This window comes from Tursiops truncatus, chromosome 11 (genome assembly GCF_011762595.2).
Source record: "Tursiops truncatus isolate mTurTru1 chromosome 11, mTurTru1.mat.Y, whole genome shotgun sequence".
In the NCBI taxonomy this organism is placed as follows: Eukaryota; Metazoa; Chordata; class Mammalia; order Artiodactyla; family Delphinidae; genus Tursiops; species Tursiops truncatus.
The window spans coordinates 6,348,045-6,369,611 of NC_047044.1; the positions used below are offsets into that span (position 1 = coordinate 6,348,045).

A 21,567-nucleotide genomic window follows, 5' to 3' on the forward strand; every position below is an offset into this window, starting at 1 on the left:
ACCAATAGGCAGAGAAATAAGAGAAATAGGAACGGCAGCATAAAAGACATTTTTTGGTGAATCTAAAGCTTCTTTTCTTTCTACCTTGCCCATTTTGTAAAGGGTGTTCAACCTATACCCATTTTATTTTATTTTATTTTATTTTGAGATACGCGGGCCTCTCACTGTTGTGGCCTCTCCCATTGTGGAGCACAGGCTCCGGACGCGCAGGCTCCGCAGCCATAGCTCACGGGCCCAGCCGCTCCGCGGCATGTGGGATCTTCCCGGACCGGGGCACGAACCCGTGTCCCCTGCATTAGCAGGCGGACTCTCAACCACTGCGCCACCAGGGAAGCCCAACCTATACCCATTTTAAAATGTCCACATTCCTTTCCAGTTAGTGTGGGACAAGCTAGTGTTGAATATGGGTTAGCCTTGCCTTTTGCTCATGTCTGTGGATTCAGTAGAAAGATTTCTAATATTGTCGCGCAGTCATATCTTGCTTTACGGTGATCACTTGGTGAATTACTTTTGTTAGGGACTACAATTATTGCCTTTTTCTTGCTCTGATTTGATCTTAGGTTATAGGTAAGTAGGGCATAAGGTGTCGGTGGGGGATAGGAGGCACTTGCAGTTTTCACTTAAGCAGCACTAAAACCTGAGTTTCCTCCGCTCCCTGGTGGTGGTGATGTTGAGTGACCTTGAGACTCCCTTCTACTTGATGGTAAGACTGTGAGCACCCTCCAGGCTCCTGTTAGGGGTCACACTGGACAAATCGATAGCCAACCTGAAAAAAATCCAAACAGTACATCTATTTTTTGGAGCCTTGGCTTCTAGGAAGGGTGAGAGGGGCCAGGAGTGGCTTGTGCCAACTATTGTGCACCCTGGAGTCCTAGCACCCTGGAAGCCTGTGTCACTGTTAACACAAACTTAGAATTCTTCAGGATCCGGAAGATCGAGGAAAGCTTATCCTCAGAAGTTTAGTGGCTTGATTATGGGGAAGAACAGTATTAACATTTAAGAATATTTTTTCCATTTAGATCTACAGAGTTGGATTCTAACTGGTCTTGGTTTCAATTGCGATGCATGCAAGTTGGAGGAAATGCTACTGCAGTAAGTTCATTTCAGACTTGTCATTTTCTTCTTGTATAAATATGTGTTGCACTAGTGAAGAAGTTTAACGTTTCCATGTAAGAGTTTGGGAGGCCCTGTCGGACCTCGGGAAGACATGGGCTTAGGAGCTGGACGACCCAGCTCGCTTGTTTATCCAGAAATCTATTCAAAACCTAATAAACACGAAGCTCTGGGCTAGGATACAGTGATGAACAAGACAGATGAGACCCCGCCCTTACAGGCAGAGACAGAGAGCAAGTAAAGCAGTAAATAAACAAAGTAAAAGGTGGTGGTAAGTGATTTGAAGAAAATTAAACCAGGAAGTGATGGCATAGAGGAATTGGGAGACTTCTTTGTGATAATACAGTTCTTTAGTATCTGAGGGTGACTTTTGTACTCAGATGGAATGCTTCTAGCTTCTTTTACCTGAATTTTATTTAATTTATTAAATCTACAGATTAAAGAACCTGTTTTCCAAATCTTCAATTACAGTTTATAAATATCATGTATCAATTTATAAACTTAGTAATTTCTGTGTAAAAAATAACTTTTTAAGTGTTCAATTAATTTATAATTTTAAAAGAGCAAATTTCCTTAACCCCATTTACAAACCTAGTTAAGGATCCTCACACATTTTAAACTTCATTTACAAATTCAGTATATCTGATTTCTAGAACGCTAAACTGTCAGCCTTATAAATCTAGCCAGCAAAATCATCCTTTATATAAAATACCATCGTGTTTTTATGCCAAAATGATATAGGTTGAGTAAATAGAATTCCCTTAGACGTACCATTAAACATTCAAAGTATTGGAAATCAAATTTGTCTACATTTCAAATAAAAATTATGTCTAGCATCAATTAAATATTTAAAATTAAAACAGTAAATCTAAAATAGTAGTCTTCAAAATACCCAGACTCCCCTGGACCAGCGTATCTCAGCGTTTTTTCATTATTGTTCCTTAAGCAGGAAAATTGAATTAATAGATGAACTTATTTTAAATCTAAGTTGGATTTAGTTTTCCCTAGTGAGAGAAATTAAATACTAAGGAATATGATTTTGTCAGGTAAGGGTGATCTTTGGAAGGCTACAAACCATTGTAATAACTAAGATTATTTTTTTTCCCGCTTTCCAGGAAACCATTTTTGCCCCTGTTGAGAATGCGTGCCTTAAGTATTTCAAGCATGTTATTAGAAACCCATACCCATTTTCATTATGTCCACAAACTTGTTCCTCAACTTAATACTGTGGGCTTGATAGTATCTGTCCTTGTTAGTTTTATAAAACTAAAACTAAAACTAAACCCTCCTAGGCTGCAGAGTCCCCCACCAACTCCAGAGAGCGGCTTCCTCGTCTCAGCCAGTGGAGATGGGGCGGATGGGGTGAGGCAGGTCAGTCAGTGGTCCTTCAGCTCAAGCAGTGGGATTGAAACCATCCTGCCTGGGTTTGAGTGCCAGCTCTGCCCCTCGCTTGTCTGTGTGACGTTGAGCAAGTTGTTGAAACTCTCTGCTTCAGTTTCCCTGAGAGTCTGGCCACGAGGATTTGACGGGATGGTGCCCACAAAGGACCAGACAAGACCTAGTACATGTGGGTGCTCCCTACTGTTACTCATCCCATTGAGTTAATAAGAGGATCCCTCATGCAGGCTTTTAGAGCACCTGCTTCAATTAAGATATGAATACTGTAATTCATTGTCTGTACATAGATCAGAGGTGGTTGAAAGCAGTGTCCTCTAATTGTCTAAACATCTGTTTCATCACCTTGCCTATGCTGTGGTCTCCGCTGATGAAGAAATAGTGCTCGACAAGGAGGTTAGCGTGGCTCCTGACTCGTCAAAAATTCCAATGTAGGGAGCCCCCTGGTGGCCTAGTGGTTAGGATCCCGGGCTTTCACTGCTGTGACCCGGGTTCAGTCCCTGATCGGGGAACTGAGATCCCACACGCTGCACAGCAGAGCCAAAAAAAAAAAAAATCATCTCATATAGATACAAAGAAAAAAAGAAAAAAAATTCCAGTTTAGTGGAATCTACACTAAAGTGGGTTCCTCAAATTAAAAGTAGTCCCGAGTGGAAAGCGTTCCCCCAAATAGCACTCAGGATGATGGAGGTGGCTTAGTGGAGCAGGAGGTGGCTTAGTGGAGCAAGGAAGGGCCAGTTATTTTGTCTTGTGAGGCACGTCTCATGTCCACTTTTACCAGAATGTTAATGTTACATCTGTGGAAGGTATTACCCCTTTTACAAGGAAAAATTTTATAAAAATTTTTCATGGTTTAAATTATTTTGGTTTTCACTAGTATTTTCAAAAAAGTCCTTCATAGCATGCAGTAACGTTTTTGATCACCACGTTAGATTTAATGCAGCGATGCTGTTAACCCGCCTACTTTCCTTTGCAGTCTTCCTTTTTCCATCAACACGGGTGTGACACCAACGACACCAATGCCAAGTACAACAGTCGCGCTGCCCAGCTTTATAGGGAGAGAATCAAGGTTCTGGCCTCCCAGGCAACCCGGAAGCACGGCACTGACGTAAGCACAGCGGGTTGTGGGGGGGGGGGGGTCTCCTTCAGAGGAACATTTGTTTCAGTAGAAAAAGTAGTTTTTACCCCAAACAGTAAAACTCGCTAGCCGGCTTCTCTTACAAGGAAGCAGCGTGTAGTGGATTCTTACTATTCACGGTCCTGCTTGGTAAGTTTGCTTTGAACACTGCACGAGAGTCCTGCAGCACCACCTTTGTCAGCTGATCAACACTAACCTTATTTTACCTGTGTTTCTGTTTAAAGACACCTTCTTTAGTGTGTATTGTTGACTCACTGACACTGAGCTGGCGGCCGGGGGCATCGCGGCTCGAGCTGAATGACGCTCAGCTAACTGCATCCCTGTGCTTAGGAACGCGAGGTGGCGCTTCAGCACCGTGCTCGGGACCATTGTAAACAATGGGTCCACCAACAAAAAGCACGAAAATGTGGAAAGCGTGTCAGTAAACAGCCCGCAAAAGGGACCCGTGTTTACAGCAGGAGCCGAAACAAGGAAGCAGAGCGTCGCCTTGTTCCACCTCAGCTGGGAACGTGCACCTGGGGTGACAGATTCTCTGCTGCTCTGCGTGTGTCCGTGCAAGACGGCAGATTTGGGGTCACAAGTCAATTGTAGCATGTAGACAAATTCGCAGACGTGGAATCCACAAATGATGGGGGTTGACTGTACTTTGGAACCCGCCCTTAGACGTGAAGCCCTGGCTCTTTGCTTTTCCACAAATGATGGGGGTTGACTGTACTTTGGAACCTGCCCTTAGACGTGAAGCCCTGGCTCTTTCCTTTCCGGAAATGGCTTGGGGAGCTGGCGATTGCCTTCCACAGGGTCTGGTGGCAGAAGTTACTGGATTGATGTGTTACTAAAATGTGCTCAGGGGCCCTGACTTTACAATAATGGAAAGTACAAATCTTTAGCAGACAGGCCTCCAGAAAGGGAGTGAAGAGCATTAAATAAACACTTTGAAGCAAGTGAAATGCTGAGCGCTGCATGTGTTTTTGTTCCAGCTGTGGCTTGATAGCTGTGTGGTTCCACCTTTGTCCCCTCCACCAAAGGAGGAAGATTTTTTTGCCTCTCACGCTTCTCCTGAGGTATGTGTTACGCTTCACGTAATTTTCATGTGTGCTTCTAAGGCATAACTAAAGTTATCAGCAGTAAAGTTATAAAGGGCATATATTTTAAATGTTTCAGTTAGGATGTAGGCTAAGCTGCTGTAGCAAACAGCCCTGAAATGCAGTCAGGCCTGGAATAAGGTAGGAGTTCATTTCCCACCAGCAGTGCAGAGGTGGGCCGTCCAGGGCTGACCGGGGTATGGATTTTGCTCTTCTCACTGTGCGGCTCCTCCCTCAGGGTGCAGAGTGGCTGCTCCAGTTCATGACCTTTCCCAGCCAGCGGGAGGAGGACAGACATTCGGGAAAGCAAGCGCCCCATCCTTTTACAATCTAGAGGTAGCACACGTCACTTCTGCTCATAGCCTGCTGGCTAGAATTCAGTCCCGTGCCCTATACCCAGCTTTGAGGGAGGCTTGAGGACGTCTTACTAGGGGTCTCCCCAGTGCAGTTCAGAGCTTTGGAACTGACAAAAGATGAAGACAGTTTTTTGTGTTTTTTTTGGGTTTTTTTGGGGTTTTTTGCAGTACACGGGCCTCTCACTGTTGTGGCCTCTCCCATTGCGGAGCACAGGCTCCGGACGCGCAGGCTCAGCGGCCATGGCTCACGGGCCCAGCCGCTCCGTGGCATGTGGGATCTTCCCGGACCAGGGCACGAACCCGTGTCCCCTGCCTCGGCAGGCGGACTCTCAACCACTGCGCCACCAGGGAAGCCCGTTGTTTTTGCTTTTTTAACCCAGATTTTAAGAGCGGTTTGAATCTCATTGTCCCTATTTAGCTGTGTACGTAGAACACATCTCAAGGCTATTGTGAGAATGAAATGCGTTAACACAGGTAAAAGTAGCTGGTACCCAGAGCAGAGGAAGCCTTCAACAAGTGCCGTTTCATTAACCTCATCTTCGTATTCCGATAGGAGTAGTAACGACAATCCATGGTCCCTCTGTGCATTTTCCCCAGTCGCTTAGATCAGGGACGTGAGGCCTGCAAAGCCTGAAGTATTTACTAACTGGCCCTTTAAGGAAATGTACGCGGCCCCTGCTTATAGCCCCAGGTGTTCTGTTAGCTGCCCTGCATCTTCCAGTCCCGATGGGGAGGGGCCCCCGTTTGCTTAACTGCTACTCAGTCCTTTAACTGATTTTCAAGAAAAAGTTATGTAAAGTTGTATACCTTGCTAAACCTTGATTTTTTTTTGCTATTATAATTTGCACATTATGTACATGTTATCTTCGACAGAATCAGTAGTTACCAGAAATAGTTATCAAAAAAGATGGGAACAGAAAACAAAAGAGAAGCGTGTGCTGTCATGATCTGCTGCTACTGTTTAATATAGAACTAGATACAGAATATCCATGATTAGTAGCTGAGAAATGTTAGCAATAGAAATGATGGGCTAAAAAGAGGAGAGAGATGAACAGTTTGGTGTGGATTAGAGTTGGAGACATTAGTATGAATTCATGTTCATTTTAGTGTCTCTCTGTCTTTATGTATCTGTATGCACACGCACACACACATACACATGATGGAGAACTAATTGCAGATACGTGTGTACACACGGGTTAGTACACACAGATATATGACCTAGCTCTGTCCACTGAGAGGCCTAGAGACAGTGACACCCCAGGACAACAGGCACACCCAGCACCCACACCTTGGTTTCTAAATGCTGTTTTCCAATGGAAGGACCCAGGGCTGCCTTTGGAGAGATGGCCGATTCTAGGACTGGGGCTGCTGCGGCAGATAAGCCTGGAGCGCCCTACGGTGCTAGAAGAAAGGAAGTGCTAGGAGGCCGGGCAGGGGGAATGGACGAGGACATGTCTGAAGGACTCGGGAACCAACCTGGAAGAGGTGCCGGTGGTCAGAGCTGGAACGATTTGAACAACAAAATAATGATAGTATTGGACTATAATCCAAAGAATAAATAAATATCCATACTAATATAAGTGGATGATTGCATAAAGAAATGGAGGGAAAGGACAGTCTTCCTTACAGAAAATTCCAAACCATGCATATACCTCTCCACCCTTCTGGAGGTGGGGCTCAACCCCCCTCGCCTTGCATGTGGACTGGACTTAGTGACGCTTCCCAGGACTAGAGGATGGAAAGGGGAAACCGGTAACTTTACAGGGAAAAGACTGCCAGGTGCCAACCTAACCAAGTGAAAAAGATTGGCATCACTAGTGCACAGTCGTGTTGACATGAGGCACTGAGGGGGCACCTCCTCTCTGCTGTTCTTCCCCCAGACCTAGTCTAATCACAAGAAAACATCAGACAAACTCAAAGTGAGGGGCATTCTACAAAATACCTATCAGTACCCTTCAAAAGTTTCAAGGTCCTGAAAAACAAGGAAAGACTGAGAAACTGTCACAAAGCAGAGCAGACTGCGGAGACGTGACGAATGCAGCGTGGGGTCCTGGCTGGGTCCTGGAACAGAAAAGAGACACTGGTGGGAAAATTGGTGAAACCCAAATAAAGTCTGGAGTTTAGTGAATACCGTACCAGCGATGACTCTTCGCTTTGACAAATGTACCCTGGGTATTTTGACATCAGAGGAAGCTGGGTGAAGAGTCTATAGAAGCTTTTATCTTTGCAACTTTTGTGTAAGTCTGAAATTATTGCGTAATAAAATTTTTATTTAAAGAAAAGGAGGAGAAATAAGGAATTTGAGCATGGAAACGGAGACTTAAGAACAGGTATATTTTAATATCTTATCCTTCCTTCCCACTAATCCAGGTAGGAAGGTGACTGTTTAAATTACTAGGTTTTTCCCCTGTTATTTGTTTTTTATGACTTTTCTTGCTTAGCTGGTAACGACTTTTCTCCCCTTGCTTCAGGTGAGCGGCACAGGGTGGACATCAGCACAACCAGAACCATCTTCTTTAACACCAGGGAACGTGGACGCTCCTCCAGCAAACAATGAAGGTAGTGCTGAGACCCGCCCTGTAGTGCTGTCCTGTGCTTCACTGGCATCTGTGGAACTACTAGAAAATGAGAATCTTGCATTTGCTAGGGAAAGATGCCCATGGTCAGTTATAAAGTGGGGAGAAAAGATTACTGAACACAGAATATGATCTCATTTTTATAAAAAAGAGAACCCAAATCACACACACAGTTAACACCAAATTGTTCACTGGAGAATGAAATTACTGAGGATTTTTACTTTCAACTTGCTACAGTTTGGGGTTTTTTTAAAATTTCATTTTATTTTATTTATTTTTGGCTGCGTTGGGTCTTCGTTGCTGCGCGCGGGCTCTCTCTAGTTGCAGCGAGTGGGGGCTGCTCTTCGTTGCGGTGCGCGGGCTTCTCATTGCGGTGGCTTCTCTTGTTGCGGAGCACTGGCTCTAGGACGCGGGCTTCAGTAGCTGTGTCACATAGGCTCAGTAGTTGTGGCACACGGGCTCTAGAGCAAAGGCTCAGTAGTTGTGGCTCCCGGGCTTCAGTAGTTGTGGCTTGCAGGCTCACTAGTTGTGGTGCACGGGCTTAGTTGCTCCGTGGCACGTGGGATCTTCCCGGACCAGGGATCGAACCTGTGTCCCCTGCATTGGCAGACGGATTCCTAACCACTGCACCATCAGGGAAGCCCCCTAATGTGAATATTCTAACTCTTACAAGTTATTAGCGTAAAACACCTTCTGAGATTGAAGGTTACCTGCCACGGGAGGTTTAGTAACCTCTGAAGTTCAGATGTCTCCGTTTGTTTACTAACAGAAAGCTAAGGGAACTGAATGCAGACCAAGATGTTTTCTTGGAAATCTCTCAGAAGCTGCGTCCCTAGCTGATGAATTTCCCCTAAAAGGTTTTACTGTTTGGAATCCTGCCTCCTTTTGCACCTGCAACAACACTTTCCTCTCTCTTCTCCATCTAGAACTTTTCTTAAGCTGTGGTTAGTTAGGGAGACTTGTCGTCTCAAGGCTTAACCCAGAATTTCATGTGTTAGCATCGGGTGCAAGGTACAGTCTCAATTAAATGTAAGGGTCACGCAGTGAAAATGAGAGAACAGAAGAATTTTAACAAATAGAATATGGGGCCTGCAATGCTCTGCTTCTGTGTTGTTATTCACTGCTGTTCCTACAGTGCCCGGAGCAGTTCCTGGCCCAGAGTAAGTAATCAATAAATGTAGAATCAGTTCTCTTTCTACAAATTGGCATTATTCTCACTCATTCTGCTTTTGCCTATTTAAATGCCTTAACTAGAGTTTACCATTTAAAAAATGTATAAAAATAAAATACTTGAGTTTACTCTAAACCACTGTTGGGCCTGCTATTTTTTTTAGAATAGCTTTATTGAGATATAATTTGCACGCCATAAGAGTCACCCTTTAAAGTATGCAATTCAGTGGTTTCTAGTATATTCACAGGGTTGTGCTACCATCAGTACTATCTAATTTGAGAACATTTTCAGCAGCCCAGAGAGAAACCCCTACCCACTAATAGTCACTCTCCATTCTCTCCTTGTCCCAGCCCCTGGCAACCACTAGCCCGCTTTCTGTCTCTAAGGATCTGCCTAGTCTGGACATTTCATATATATGGAATCATACTCTGTGTGGTCTTTTGTGACTGGCTTCTTGTGCTTAGCATAATGTTTTCAAGGTTCATCCATGTTGTAGCATGTATCAGTATTTCATTTCTTTTTATGGCCAAACGATAGTCCACTGCATGGATATATTACATGTTGTTTATCCATTTTTAACGTAATAAATAAAATTAAGTTAAAATAACATTTTTAAAATAAAAATTTTAATAGAGTTCCTAACCAGAATCGTTTTGTTTAGATCAACTAGCAAACAGAGCAGATTTCTCGGCAACTGAAAATTTAGGTTTCTGTCACTGATATAATTGGTATTAGAATTTCCAAATGTTAACATATATTGGGTGTATAGTCCACATATGTACTTGGTATCTCAGAACAGTTTACTTTATAAAGCATTTTTTAAAATTAATTAATTAATTTATTTATTTTTGGCTGCATTGAGTCTTTGTTGCTGCGCGCGGGCTTTCTCTAGTTGCAGCGAGCGGGGGCTACTCTTCGTTGCGGTGCGCGGGCTTCTCATTGCGGTGGCTTCTCTTGTTGCGGAGCATGGGCTCAGTAGTTGTGGCACTCGGGCTCAGTAGTTGTGGCTCGCGGGCTCTAGAGCGCAGGTGCATGGGCTTAGTTGCTCCGTGGCATGTGGGATCTTCCCAGACCAGGCTCGAACCCGTGTCCCCTGCATTGGCAGGCGGATTCTTTTTCTTTTTCTTTTTTTTTGAATTTTTGAATTTTATTTATTTTTTTATACAGCAGGTTCTTGTCAGTCATCCATTTTATACATATTAGTGTATACATGTCAATCCCAATCTCCCAGTTCATCCCACCACCACCACCACCACGCCCTGGCCCCCCACTTTCCCCCCTTGGTGTCCATACGTTTGTTCTCTACATCTGTGTCTCTATTTCTGCCCTGCAAACCGGAGGCGGATTCTTAACTACTGGACCACCAAGGAAGTCCCTCAGAAGAGTTTACTTTAAAACACCAGTCCATGGGACTTCCCTGGTGACGCAGTGGCTAAGACTCCGTGCTCCCAATGCAGAGGGCCCGGGTTCCATCCCTGGTCGGGGAACTAGATGCCACATGCGTGCCTCAACTAAGAGTTCTCATGCCACACCTAAGGAGCCCGCCCACATGCCGCAACTAAGACCCATCGCAACCAAATAAATAAATAAATAAATAAAGTAAAATAAAACACTGGACCATAAGGTAGAATTCCAAATGATATTAATTAGGGAGACCAATAACATTTTTATTCTACAAAGCAACTGGATACAAAATATACTTCTGTTTTAATGGACTTTTAAAATTCTTAAAATGATAAAATAGAATATGTAGCTAAAAAGAAAAGGCAGTCATTGACAGAATTGGATAAGATTCGTAGTACTGAGCAAGTTGAGTGTATTGTATATTCAAAAGCACATTTGATGAGTCTATATTCTGCGTTAATATCAATATTTTCAACTTTCAGGTGGACCAGAACAAGGACCAAGTGTGGAAGGTCTTAATGCACCAACAAAGGCTGCTCTAGGTGGTATGTGCTACCCTGTATTGGGATTTAGAGAGTGAGATTAACTAAGAAAATAATGAATCCTGTCTTTACATTCTGCCTAGAACTCCAAATGTAATGAGATTTATTTAAGCAAAAATGCTGTTCTGTTTCGGCCAGCTTGGTGACTGTGAAATGCAGCAGCCTCTGTACCCGGCGAAGGTTGCTCTTGATGCTTTTCATTTGCTGGTCTATGTCCCAGCATAAGCAGAGGTCAGAACAGCCAAGTCATTGCTAGCTACTCAAGAACTCTTAGCATTTTCTTGTCTTTCTGATTTTATCGTAGGTGAACTTCATTTCTAATTTTTCATTATCGGGGAAATACAATCTGAAATTAGTGCATAGTACACTGTATTAATTGGAAAGCAACTGCTTTGGTGAAAAATAACTAAACTATTAGAAATGTTCCAGATATTTTCGTCATGTATTTATAATAGACTTGTAGGAGATTGGGAGCAGATTATGTGACTACCGCAGTACAAATCTAAAAGAAAGTGATGAAAAGGAGGATTTCCATGGATGGCTTTTTCATACTTGAAATGTAGTGAGTTTATTCCCTCATTAGGACTAAAAGTTTTAATCTTTGTTGTTTGTGGTTTTATGCTATCTTTTTCCTGTTAAAGCACATTCTCACTTTGTAAGAAAATAATTTTTAGTCTTACTGGGTCTCTTTTACATAATTCTAAACACAGAATATGTAATCTATGATTAAAATTTACCCAGAAAACAATTTTTAAGAAACGTTATCTAAAAGCATCATATATTTTTGTGCAATTTAAGATGTAATGCTACCAAAATAATAGAGTGTTTTATATTTCTTATTGGTTAATATGATAACATAAATCAGAGTGGAAGGCGCTTCACTGCTTTAGTTGTATACATAATGCCTGGCTAACTTTCTGCTTTAAAACAATTTTGAAATCTTTTGAAGAGTAGAGATTAATAGGAGGGTTTGTTCTAATGTAATATGAAATGCTCCTGAAGAAAATAGTGAATGGGGCAAACTCAGTCTCTTTATTTCTCTTCAGTGGGGTGTCCCAAGAACATATGTAATCTCTGAGTTTGGATACTACGTGGAAATACTGAGGACTCTATTTTGATAAAGCTCTGTTCATGTAAAGCACACTCGTATACTTCTGGATGACAAACTAATGTGGAAAATGTTATAGTCTCTTAAATAATAAAATACAGTATCTTAGAATTTTAAAAAATACACTGAAAATATACACTGAAATTATATATTTCCATTGGTCTGACTTTCTACTTTTTATTTTTTGACAGAGGTTTCCTCTATCATAAAAAAGAAACCAAATCACGCTAAAAGAGGAGTGAGTATTATGTATAAAATATCTGGTAGTTCAGCTCTAAAATGGCTCATGCACTCAGAAGAGCCACGTTTGTCATTTTCCTTTTATTTTGAGCCATATCATAATGAATGTGGCTTTGATAAAGAGCTTGTTTTGTTCAATGAGGGGATGTTATACTTAGTGAAGATTTTCTAGAACGAGTGTTTAACATTTCTCTGTCAATGACAAAATTCTGAAAAAAAATCAACAGAGGCTCCCTGGGAGTTTCTGTCATGGTTACGGTTCTGAAAGCAGTGCTGTCTGGTGAGGCTGGGCGGGTTGTCATTGGTTGGATGTTGCGATGCCGTGATTCCTTTCAGAGCCCCTGCTCTGGAGGCAGGTGCGGGCTTTGAGTCCCGACCTCATCACTTGCCGGCTGTGGGATCTTGGTTGAGTCACTTAACTGGCAGGAGCTCCAGGTCCTCATCCATCACCCGGGGATGGAGACAGTGCTGGCCTCATAGAGTCGTGAGGACCAAGTAATAACCCTCGATAAATGTTAGCTTTTGTTGCAAACGTTTTCAAACAGTTTGGGTAGAATGTAATCTTATACTGTATCTTCTAGCTTGGGGCCAAAAAAGGAAGTTTGGGAGCCCAGAAACTGACGAATACGTGCTTTAATGAAATTGAAAAGCAAGCCCAAGCCGTAGATAAAATGAAGGAACAGGAAGACCTTCTGGCCAGGGCGGCACCTAAGGAAGAATCGATGTAAGTTTGATTGGGTCATAGTAATATGTTTCTGAGATATGCTTTCCAAATGCCATTTATTCTTACATACGTGTGTGAGGAGGATAATGCAAAATTCAGTTTTATGATAACGAAAACTGCATGGACGTGTAGGTTAGAAGGGGAGAGACCAGGGGAGAAGGAGGCAGTCGCCATTTCCGGTTGAAGCTGTGCAGACAGGATTGGGATGGGGTCGCGGGGAGGGAGAGACAGAAGCGCTCAGGAGGTACTTACGCAGGAAGGACGCTCAGCATCGTCCGTCATCAGGGAAATGCAAGTCAGAGCCCCAGGAAGATGCCACTTCGCTCAAGGTAGCTGTAATCAAGAAGACAGACAGCAAGTGCTGGCAAGAATGCAGAGAAACGGGAGCCCTCGTGCTTTGCTGGTGGTAGTTACCACATGACCCAGCAGTTCCACCCCTCAGTATATTCTCAGAGAAATTAAAATAGGCCCGTGTAGCCACACCAGAACTTGTACATGTGTTCATAGCAGCATTAATCCCTATAGCCAAAAAGTAGAAATAACACAAATGTCCATCAGGTAGGGAATGGATAAACAAAACGTGTATGTCCGTACAATAAAATATTATTCGGCCATAAAAAGGAATAAAGTACTGACACGTGCCGCAGCATGGATAAATCTTAAAATGTTTATGCTAACAAAGAAACTGGACACAGAAGACCGCATATTGTATGATCCCTTAGAAATGGAATGTCCAAATTAGGCAAATCCAGAGACAGAAGGCAGACTAGTGGTTGCCAGGGGCTGGGGGCAGGGGAGAGAAGGCGGTGTGACCGCTAATGGGCGGGGGTTTCTTCTGGGGGTGATGAAAATGTTCTGGAATTAGATAGTGCTGACGGTGGCAGCCTTGTGAATATGCTCAACTGAACTGTGTACTTTAGAAAGGGGGATTTTATGGTATGTGAACTATATCTCAGTAATGAAAAAAGGTGTTTATAAGGTGAAGCCCCGTTGAACTGGGTGACTAAGTTCTAATTGTGTGATGGAAGGTTGTGGGTATGGTGGCATCTGCAGAGCTTTTGAGGCTGGATCTTGAAGGAGTCTCAGAGTCAGACTTGGCACGGGGCCGGGGGAGAAGGAAGAGCCTAAGAGAATGAAGAAGAGGGAATCCAGGCGGTGGCACTGGGGTCCTTCCTGGATTGGGGACGTTGCAATGATGCTGGGGATCGCCCTGAAGTCAGGCGGGCAGTTTTACATCACATCTGAGGGGAGTGCTGTGAAGAAGGGGTGTGCTTTGGAAAGCGTTTGGTGGCGATATCCAGGACAGAAGGAACGGGAAAAAACTGGAGGCCAGGAGGCCAGACTGGAGACTTGTTTTAGGTAGATACTTAAGGTTCCTGGGAGGTTTTCATTTGTGTTGAGAACAGAAGGGACACATGGCCATCTGGAAAGTGCCCGTGACTGGGCATAGAGGACGGTAAGGAGAGAAGAGAGGAAAGGCGACTTGGAGTCCTGTTTTGTATGCATGTTTATTTTATTTATATGGTGTTTTCTCTTATTTTCACGTGCATCTGTTTTAGCTTGAGTTAATTACTACAGGCTGCCTAACGAAGAAAATACTTTATGAGGTTGTTGTGCGGATTCCTTTAGTTAATTCTCATTAAAGTGCATCGAACAGTGCCTGGCACATAGTAAGTGCTCAACCAGTGTCATTTCTTGCTATTGATGCTCAGAGGACCATACGATAAGCCAGATAATTTGAAATTGCTAGTTATTCCTCACTGTCCTTTAACTCACAGAACGTAGGGGGCAGCACTAAACTGTATTTGGGTAAAATGTGACCTGAAATGCTCTTTGTGAGGTTTGCTCTGAGTTCTCACAGACTTCACTTTGATGTCTCTCTGACTTAGCTAGGCTTTTTGACACTGGGCAAGGGGGAAGGTTAAATCTGAGTATGGTTGGGACTTCCCTGGTGGCGAAGTGGTTAGGAGTCCACCTGCCAGTGCAGTGGACACGGGTTCGAGCCCTGGTCCGGGAAGATCCCACATGCCGCGGAGCAACTAAGCCCGTGCGCCACAACTACTGGGCCTGCGCTCTAGAGCCCGCGAGCCACAACTACTGAGCCTGCACTCTAGAGCCCGTGAGACACAACTACTGAAGCCCGCGCGCCTAGAGCCCGTGCTCCGCAACAAGAGAAGCCACCGCAATGAGAAGCCCGCGCACCGCAACAAAGAGTAGCCCCCGCTCACCACAACTAGAGAGAGCCCACGCACAGCAACGAAGACCCAATGCAGCCAAAAATAAATAAATAAAAAAAATTTAAGAAAATAGTTTAAAAAAAATATGGGTATGTTTGAAAGCAGGCTCTGTCCAGATTGCTTGTGCCTGAGGTTTTCCCAGAGAACGTGTGAAATCCCCGCCTGATCAGAACAGGAGACGTGGAATACAGGAAGCAGCAGCTCCCTTCCTGTAGGTCAGGTGGACAGAAACTAGCATGTTACTACTAGAAACAACACCAGCCTCAACGTGTCTCTTTCATTAGGACCATTCAGTACAGCATAAAAGCAAAGATGCAGATCATGGGGTATTTATGAACTGGACTTGGGAACCTAGTTTGACCCCTTTCATGGCCTTGTTCAGAACAGCTGCACCACCATGCCCTAATCACCGTCCTGCCGCTCAGACACATCACAGCTCAGTTTCACCAAACTAGCGCTGTGCCAGCTATGAGGAAGTGCCCAAGCTTGATGTTAGTCTTCTGCAAGTTCACTTTTTTTTTTTTTTTCGCGGTACGCGGGCCTCTCACTGTTGTGGCCTCTCCCGTTGCGGAGCACAGCCTCCGGACGCGCAGGCTCAGCGGCCATGGCTCACGGGCCCAGCCGCTCCGCGGCATGTGGGATCTTCCCGGACCGGGGCACGAACCCGCGTCCCCTGCATCGGCAGGCGGACTCTCAACCACCGCGCTACCAGGGAAGCCCTGCACGTTCATTTTTTTAATGGCTGTAAATAAAGTTACTTCAGTTCAATCAGCTCTCAGGAGCGGTATCGTTTCTTGTGTTGTCGGACCGCGAAACTAAACGATCCATGCAGTAGCCTGAGCCTCGCCTGGCGGCCTCTGGGCCCATCCTCAGAGGCGTCTGTGTGCGCAGTTGGTAGAAAGAGTAGGAAGATACCGTGGTGCCGCTGGAGCTGCTCTCTTGCTGACCTGAGTGTCTGGCCAGCCCTCCCCTGAGCTGAGCTGGTACTGGAAGGGCTTCTGCGGGTCTGAGAAGCTTGGAGTCCTGGCTTCCTTATTCCATTAGTGCTTCCAGGGCCCGGCTGTTAAAAGTGCACACTTTTAATGGAGGATAGACCCAATCGTACGTCAAGTACCCCAAGAAGGAAAACTTCCCCATCTCATACCATCCCTATCCATTCATCTCCAGAAGACTCTGTTACCACAGTTCTACTGATTTTAAACAGATCTATTGTTTTCCTCCAAAATTTATACTTGAAAGAGTATATTATATTTTCCAAGTAATAAAGTGGGTATGTTACCATTACCTGATCTGTAGGAATAATAGTAAAGAAAACCAACTGCCAGATGAAAACAAAACAGAAATCCTGCTTGACTCACAGCAAAAGCAAGGTGATTTTTTCCTAGTAAGAAATTCTGTCGTCATTCCCTTTTACTACAGAGAAATGTATTTATATCATTATGGAATTTATACAGTGCCTTTCTTACAAGGAATTCGTGACGTTTTACACAATTTTATAAAATGGATGGTAGCTTAGAAATCCTGATAAGGTAGGTATATCATTTTTCAAGGCCCTGAAATTTTGTTGCTATTTTACTAATATGATAATTTACTCTTGTAATTGTTAATATAGGCCTGGTTTTCTTTATGAAAAATTAAGTATTTATAGCATGTTTGGAAATCTGAGAGTGAGAGACAGCGTTTCGTTCGTCATTTCTCACCTGGGTGCATTATTTGTCACAAATATTTGAGAGATACGCGGTGAGTATCCGGCTGGTGGTGCAGAGGAAACTATTGGCTGAGAAATGACAACTCCGATTTTTTGTTTCTTTTTTTTTTTTAGTTTTTATCGGAGTGTAGTTGGTTTACAATGTTGTGTTAGTTTTAGGTGTACAGCAAAGTGAATCAGTTATACATATACATCTATCCACTCTTGTTTAGATTCTTTTCCCATATAGGCCATTACAGAGTATTGAGTAGAGTTCCCTGTGCTCTACAGTAGGTCCTTATTCGTTATCTATTTTATATATAGTACTGTGTATACGTCAATCCCAGTCTCCCAGTTTATCCCTCCCTGCTCCTTAACCCCTGGTAACCGTAAGTTTGTTTTCTACATCTGTAACTCTATTTCTGTTTTGTAGATAAGTTCATTTGTACCCTTTTTTTAGATTCCACGTATAAGCTATATCATATGATATTTGTCTTTCTCTGTCTGACTTACTTCACTCAGTATGACAATTTCTAGCTCCATCCATGTTGCTGCAAATGGCATTATTTTGTTCTTTTTTATGGCTGAATAGTATTCCATTGTGTGTGTGTGTGTGTGTGTGTGTGTGTGTGTGTGTGTGTGTGTGTGTATATATACATCTTCTCTATCTATTCCTCTGTTGATGGACATTTAGGTTGCTTCCATGCCCTGGCTATTGTAAATAGTGCTTCAATGAACGTTGGGGTGCATGTATCTTTTCAAATTATGGTTTTCTCCAAATATATGCCCAGAAGTGGTATTACTGGAGATAACTCCATTTTAAATGCTCTCAGAGCCTGATTACATAAAGAGACCCTACAGGAAATTTTCTTGTAAACTGAAGAACCCTTTTGCAGTGAAGTAATCCCTTCTTAATTTATCTATTTGTTAAGTCAAATTTGTGTATATATATATATATATATATATATATATATATATATATTTTTTTTTTTTTTTTTTTTTTTTTTTTTTTTTTTTGCGGTATGTGGGCATCTCACTGCTGTGGCCTCTCCCGTTGCGGAGCACAGGCTCCGGACGCGCAGGCTCAGCGGCCATGGCTCACGGGCCCATCTGCTCTGCGGCATGTGGGATCTTCCTGGACCAGGGCACGAACCCGTGTCCCCTGCATTGGCAGGTGGAGTCTCAACCACTGCGCCACCAGGGAAGCCCTTGTATATATTTTTTATCTTAAACCAGAGCAGACCAACGAGACTAACCTTGTACGTTTGATATGTAATGTTGAAGTATAGTAAAATATTGGTCCAAGTAAGAAATTCTGCTTTTTACTATCCTTTAGAGAGATAATTTCAGTATACATCATGTTATGACATGATAATAAGTGATATAAACTAGAACAGCAATGTAAGTCCAGCAGCAACCAAAAAGTATCTGTAAACTCATTCAGAGTTTCTTGAGCATCTACTCAAAAAAGACCTTTACCCCCCAAAAAATGCCAACTTGCCTTCATAATCGTTAATTATGGAAAGCAGCATGAAGCTACAAGTAGAGTGATATGTTTAATGTTCTTCGTAGTTTAACTCAAGAACAAGAATTAAAGCTAAGTTAAGGAGCATTTGGTTTTTCTGGCAGTGTGTCGTCATTACGATTAGCCTATAAAGATCTTAATATTCAGATGAAGAAAGATGAAAAGATGAACATGAGTGGCAAAAAGAAGGTGGAATCAGAGAGACTTGGCATGGGATTTGGAAACTGCAGAAGGTATGTAAGACTCTGCTTTCTTGGATTTCAGAATTTAAACTAGTTTGCTAATCATGAACGGATTTTCCTTGTTAATTTCAACTTCAGAACTGTTTTCTCATTACTCACTTTCTTCAGTTGTTTTGCTTTGCTCTAATACAGTCCGCCCGCAGCCCTCTGTACCCACAGGTTCTGCATTTGCAGATTCAACCAACTGGGGATTGAAAATGTTTGGGGGGGGGGATTCCAGAAAGTTCTAAAAAGCAAAACTTGAATTTGCTGCATATACCACTCTTAGGGGCAACTATTTACATAGTATTTACATTGTATTTGCAATTATTTACGTAGCATTTACATTGTCTTAGGTGTTATTAGTAATCTAGAGATGATTTAAAGTACAAAGGAATACTGTGGATTTTTTTTATCTGCTGGGGTCCTGGAAGCAATCCCCCTCAGAAGCCGAGGGACAGCGGTGTTCACTATAGCATGAAAAATTCCAAATTTGATTCTTCGGTAAAAGGAAATCGGTCTGACTTGTCATTAAGTGGATGCCATAAACATAACTGATATATGTGACTGTATTTTGTATAATTAGTTACAGGCCTCGCTAAAGTCCAGTATTTTTCAATGCTTACACCAAAACAATATTTTTTTATTGCTCATGTTTTTAACCCCACTAGTAAGTATATTTTTATTGAGAGTGTAAATTAAAACATTCATGGGAATTCCCTGGCGGTCCAGAGGTTAGGACTCCACACTTCCGCTGCTGGGGGCCCGCGGTTCGATCCCCGGTCAGGGAACTAAGATCCCAGAAGCTGCGCGGCGAGGCCAAAAAAAAAAAAAAAGATTCGTTCTTTGGTGAACACGCAAGTGTCCTCGTGAACTAATATTATTCTTTTCTATTTTATTCTCTATTTTCTCCAGTGGTATTTCACATTCAGTGACTTCAGATTTGCAGACCATTGAACAGGAAACGCCAATCCCAGCGAAACCAAGAAAAAAGTATAGCGACGACAGTGATGACTTGCATTTTACTTCCAGCTCAAGGTAACCTGGTAGAAATCATCTTTAAAGTGTCTTTTTGAAAAGCAGTGATCACTATGGACTCACGAGTTTATTTGCGTTAGGAACAAACACAAATCAGTGTACTTCATTGTTTTTAAAAGCTTTGGCTGGAGTCAAGGACGTCCTTTGGAAAAAAATCGGGGTAACCCCCTTTAGTGGATGATGTTTGCTAATACTGAAATGTTTGATAATAAAATCTGCACCCCGGAGTTAAAATTAGAGGTGGGAAAGTTGTATTTATCTAAAATGTGAAATTGGAGAAACATGCAGAATCCCAAAGGTGTATGTTAAGCTGTTCAGTCTTATTCCAACAGTTGGAATATTTCACAGCTGCGCCTTCAGCAGCTTCTTTTGTTTTCAGGATACCAGCTTCTGGAGTCTCCAGTTGGCAGGATAGACTATTAAATAAACGCTCTTTGTGTGTGCATTTTTATGAATGTAAAACCCTGTTGCTTTCAGAGGGGCGTCCCGGGATAAAGCCTAGGCCCCGTCCTTCAGCGCTCCCCATCCGACGGGGACAAGTTGCCTAACTCCAGCGTGAAGCTGACCATGGAGAGGCCGTGGTTCAGGTTCAAGCCACTGCAGAGGCCGAAAACAAGTTTAACTTGAATTGACTCACTCTGTGCGGTACCTGATCAGCACAGGGCGGCCTGCTTCACAGGCACCAAGTAAACTTGGGGTGTCAGGAGGTGGGCACCAGCTGGGAAGCTGGGCGACCTGGACTCGAACCCTGGCCCTGCCACTTACTGACTGTGTGATCTGGGCTGAGCTCTGTAACGTCCCTGTGCTACAGCTTCTTCATCTGTAAGTTAGGGACACCAGCAGTGCCAACCTTTCAGGGTGTGCGAGGGTTAAATGAGTTAATACAGAGCGCTGGGAATAGTGCTGTCATGTTTAGCTGCTACTATTATATAGAAACTCAGTTCAGGAGATGTGTGACTCAGTCTAAACGTTTAATTACCATTGTTAGATACTTAAATTAACCTCATTGAGGGCCACCTTCAAGTTTGGAGTTCGGGGAAATTGAATGTGTGCCCATCAGTAATGGGCGGTCCTTACAAGGAGACGCCATCACTCACTCACATCTCAAAGGGCATCACTGTTGTCTGGCAATTACACAGGCTTGAAGCGTTTTCATATACATAACAGATATAAATATATGTTAACTAATTAGAATCTAATCCTGCAATTCTGTAGTCTCCTGTCAAAGTCCATAGGTAAGGAGTTGTAATACAGAGAACTATCTTTAAATCATTCTGCTAGCATAGCTTCACATTACTTCAAGTCCAGATATTTAACCCCCAGAAAAGTTAGTAGTTTAGAGGTGTTCCCTGGCAGTGCTTTCAGAGACAGGGTGGTTTGATGTTTGCTGCTTGTGAGTAACCTGTATAACATACTGGGTTTCAGGTTACTTAGAGGTAACTTCCAAATCATGCCTTTTAAAGTATTTAAATACATTTTCTACAGGCTAAAATTAAATGTCTAACTTGATTTGAAGGCTGCATGTGTGTCGGATGTGCACACTAGATGAGAGGAGGATGTGTCCGGGTCAAGAAAACTCCCAGTGGTGCAGGGTCTACACTCGCCTGCTTGGCTTCTCCACAAAGCCTTTTTGATTATTTCACTTCTCATTACAACTCCTATGCAGAGGAGAGCATAGGCAAGTAAAGGAAGTAGGTTTCCAGCTCCATGAGTGCTGCCGCTTGGTCACAGGGTTGGAAGGAGAGGTGGCTGCGGGTGAGGACGGGCCCTGGGGGGCAGCTGGGGAGCCTTGCTCCTGGGGGGCTTCCTCTGCCCGTTGGGAGCTTTAGGAATCCTGTTGGCCTCCCTCTCCAAAAGCTTAGTCAAAAGACTTAGCCCTAAAGGCCTTCGTTGCTATGGAACAATTATTTATGGTTTGAAACCGGGGAGCAGATGGCGTTTTTATGTTGACCGCACTTACTGGATTCCTGCCAGAGACCTTGGTGTGTTGTTTATCATCACCTGCAGGTT

At 43.2% G+C, this 21,567-nt stretch overlaps 1 protein-coding gene across 3 annotated transcripts in view; it reads left to right on the forward strand.

Annotated features, from left to right (window-relative positions):
• ARFGAP3 (ARF GTPase activating protein 3) overlaps positions 1-21,567 on the forward strand; it is a 55,257-nt gene that overhangs the window by 13,489 nt on the left and 20,201 nt on the right. The window contains exons 3-11 of one of the 3 annotated variants that reach the window (XM_019944411.3): positions 1,020-1,092; positions 3,485-3,616; positions 4,624-4,707; positions 7,556-7,643; positions 10,718-10,777; positions 12,077-12,123; positions 12,707-12,849; positions 18,403-18,531; positions 19,435-19,557. In XM_019944411.3, the coding sequence (XP_019799970.1) occupies positions 1,020-1,092; positions 3,485-3,616; positions 4,624-4,707; positions 7,556-7,643; positions 10,718-10,777; positions 12,077-12,123; positions 12,707-12,849; positions 18,403-18,531; positions 19,435-19,557 (879 nt within the window). Of the gene's footprint in view, positions 1-1,019; positions 1,093-3,484; positions 3,617-4,623; positions 4,708-7,555; positions 7,644-10,717; positions 10,781-12,076; positions 12,124-12,706; positions 12,850-18,402; positions 18,532-19,434; positions 19,558-21,567 lie in introns of all 3 variants that reach the window. The other 2 variants (XM_019944404.3, XM_019944418.3) reach the window with 2 other exon arrangements.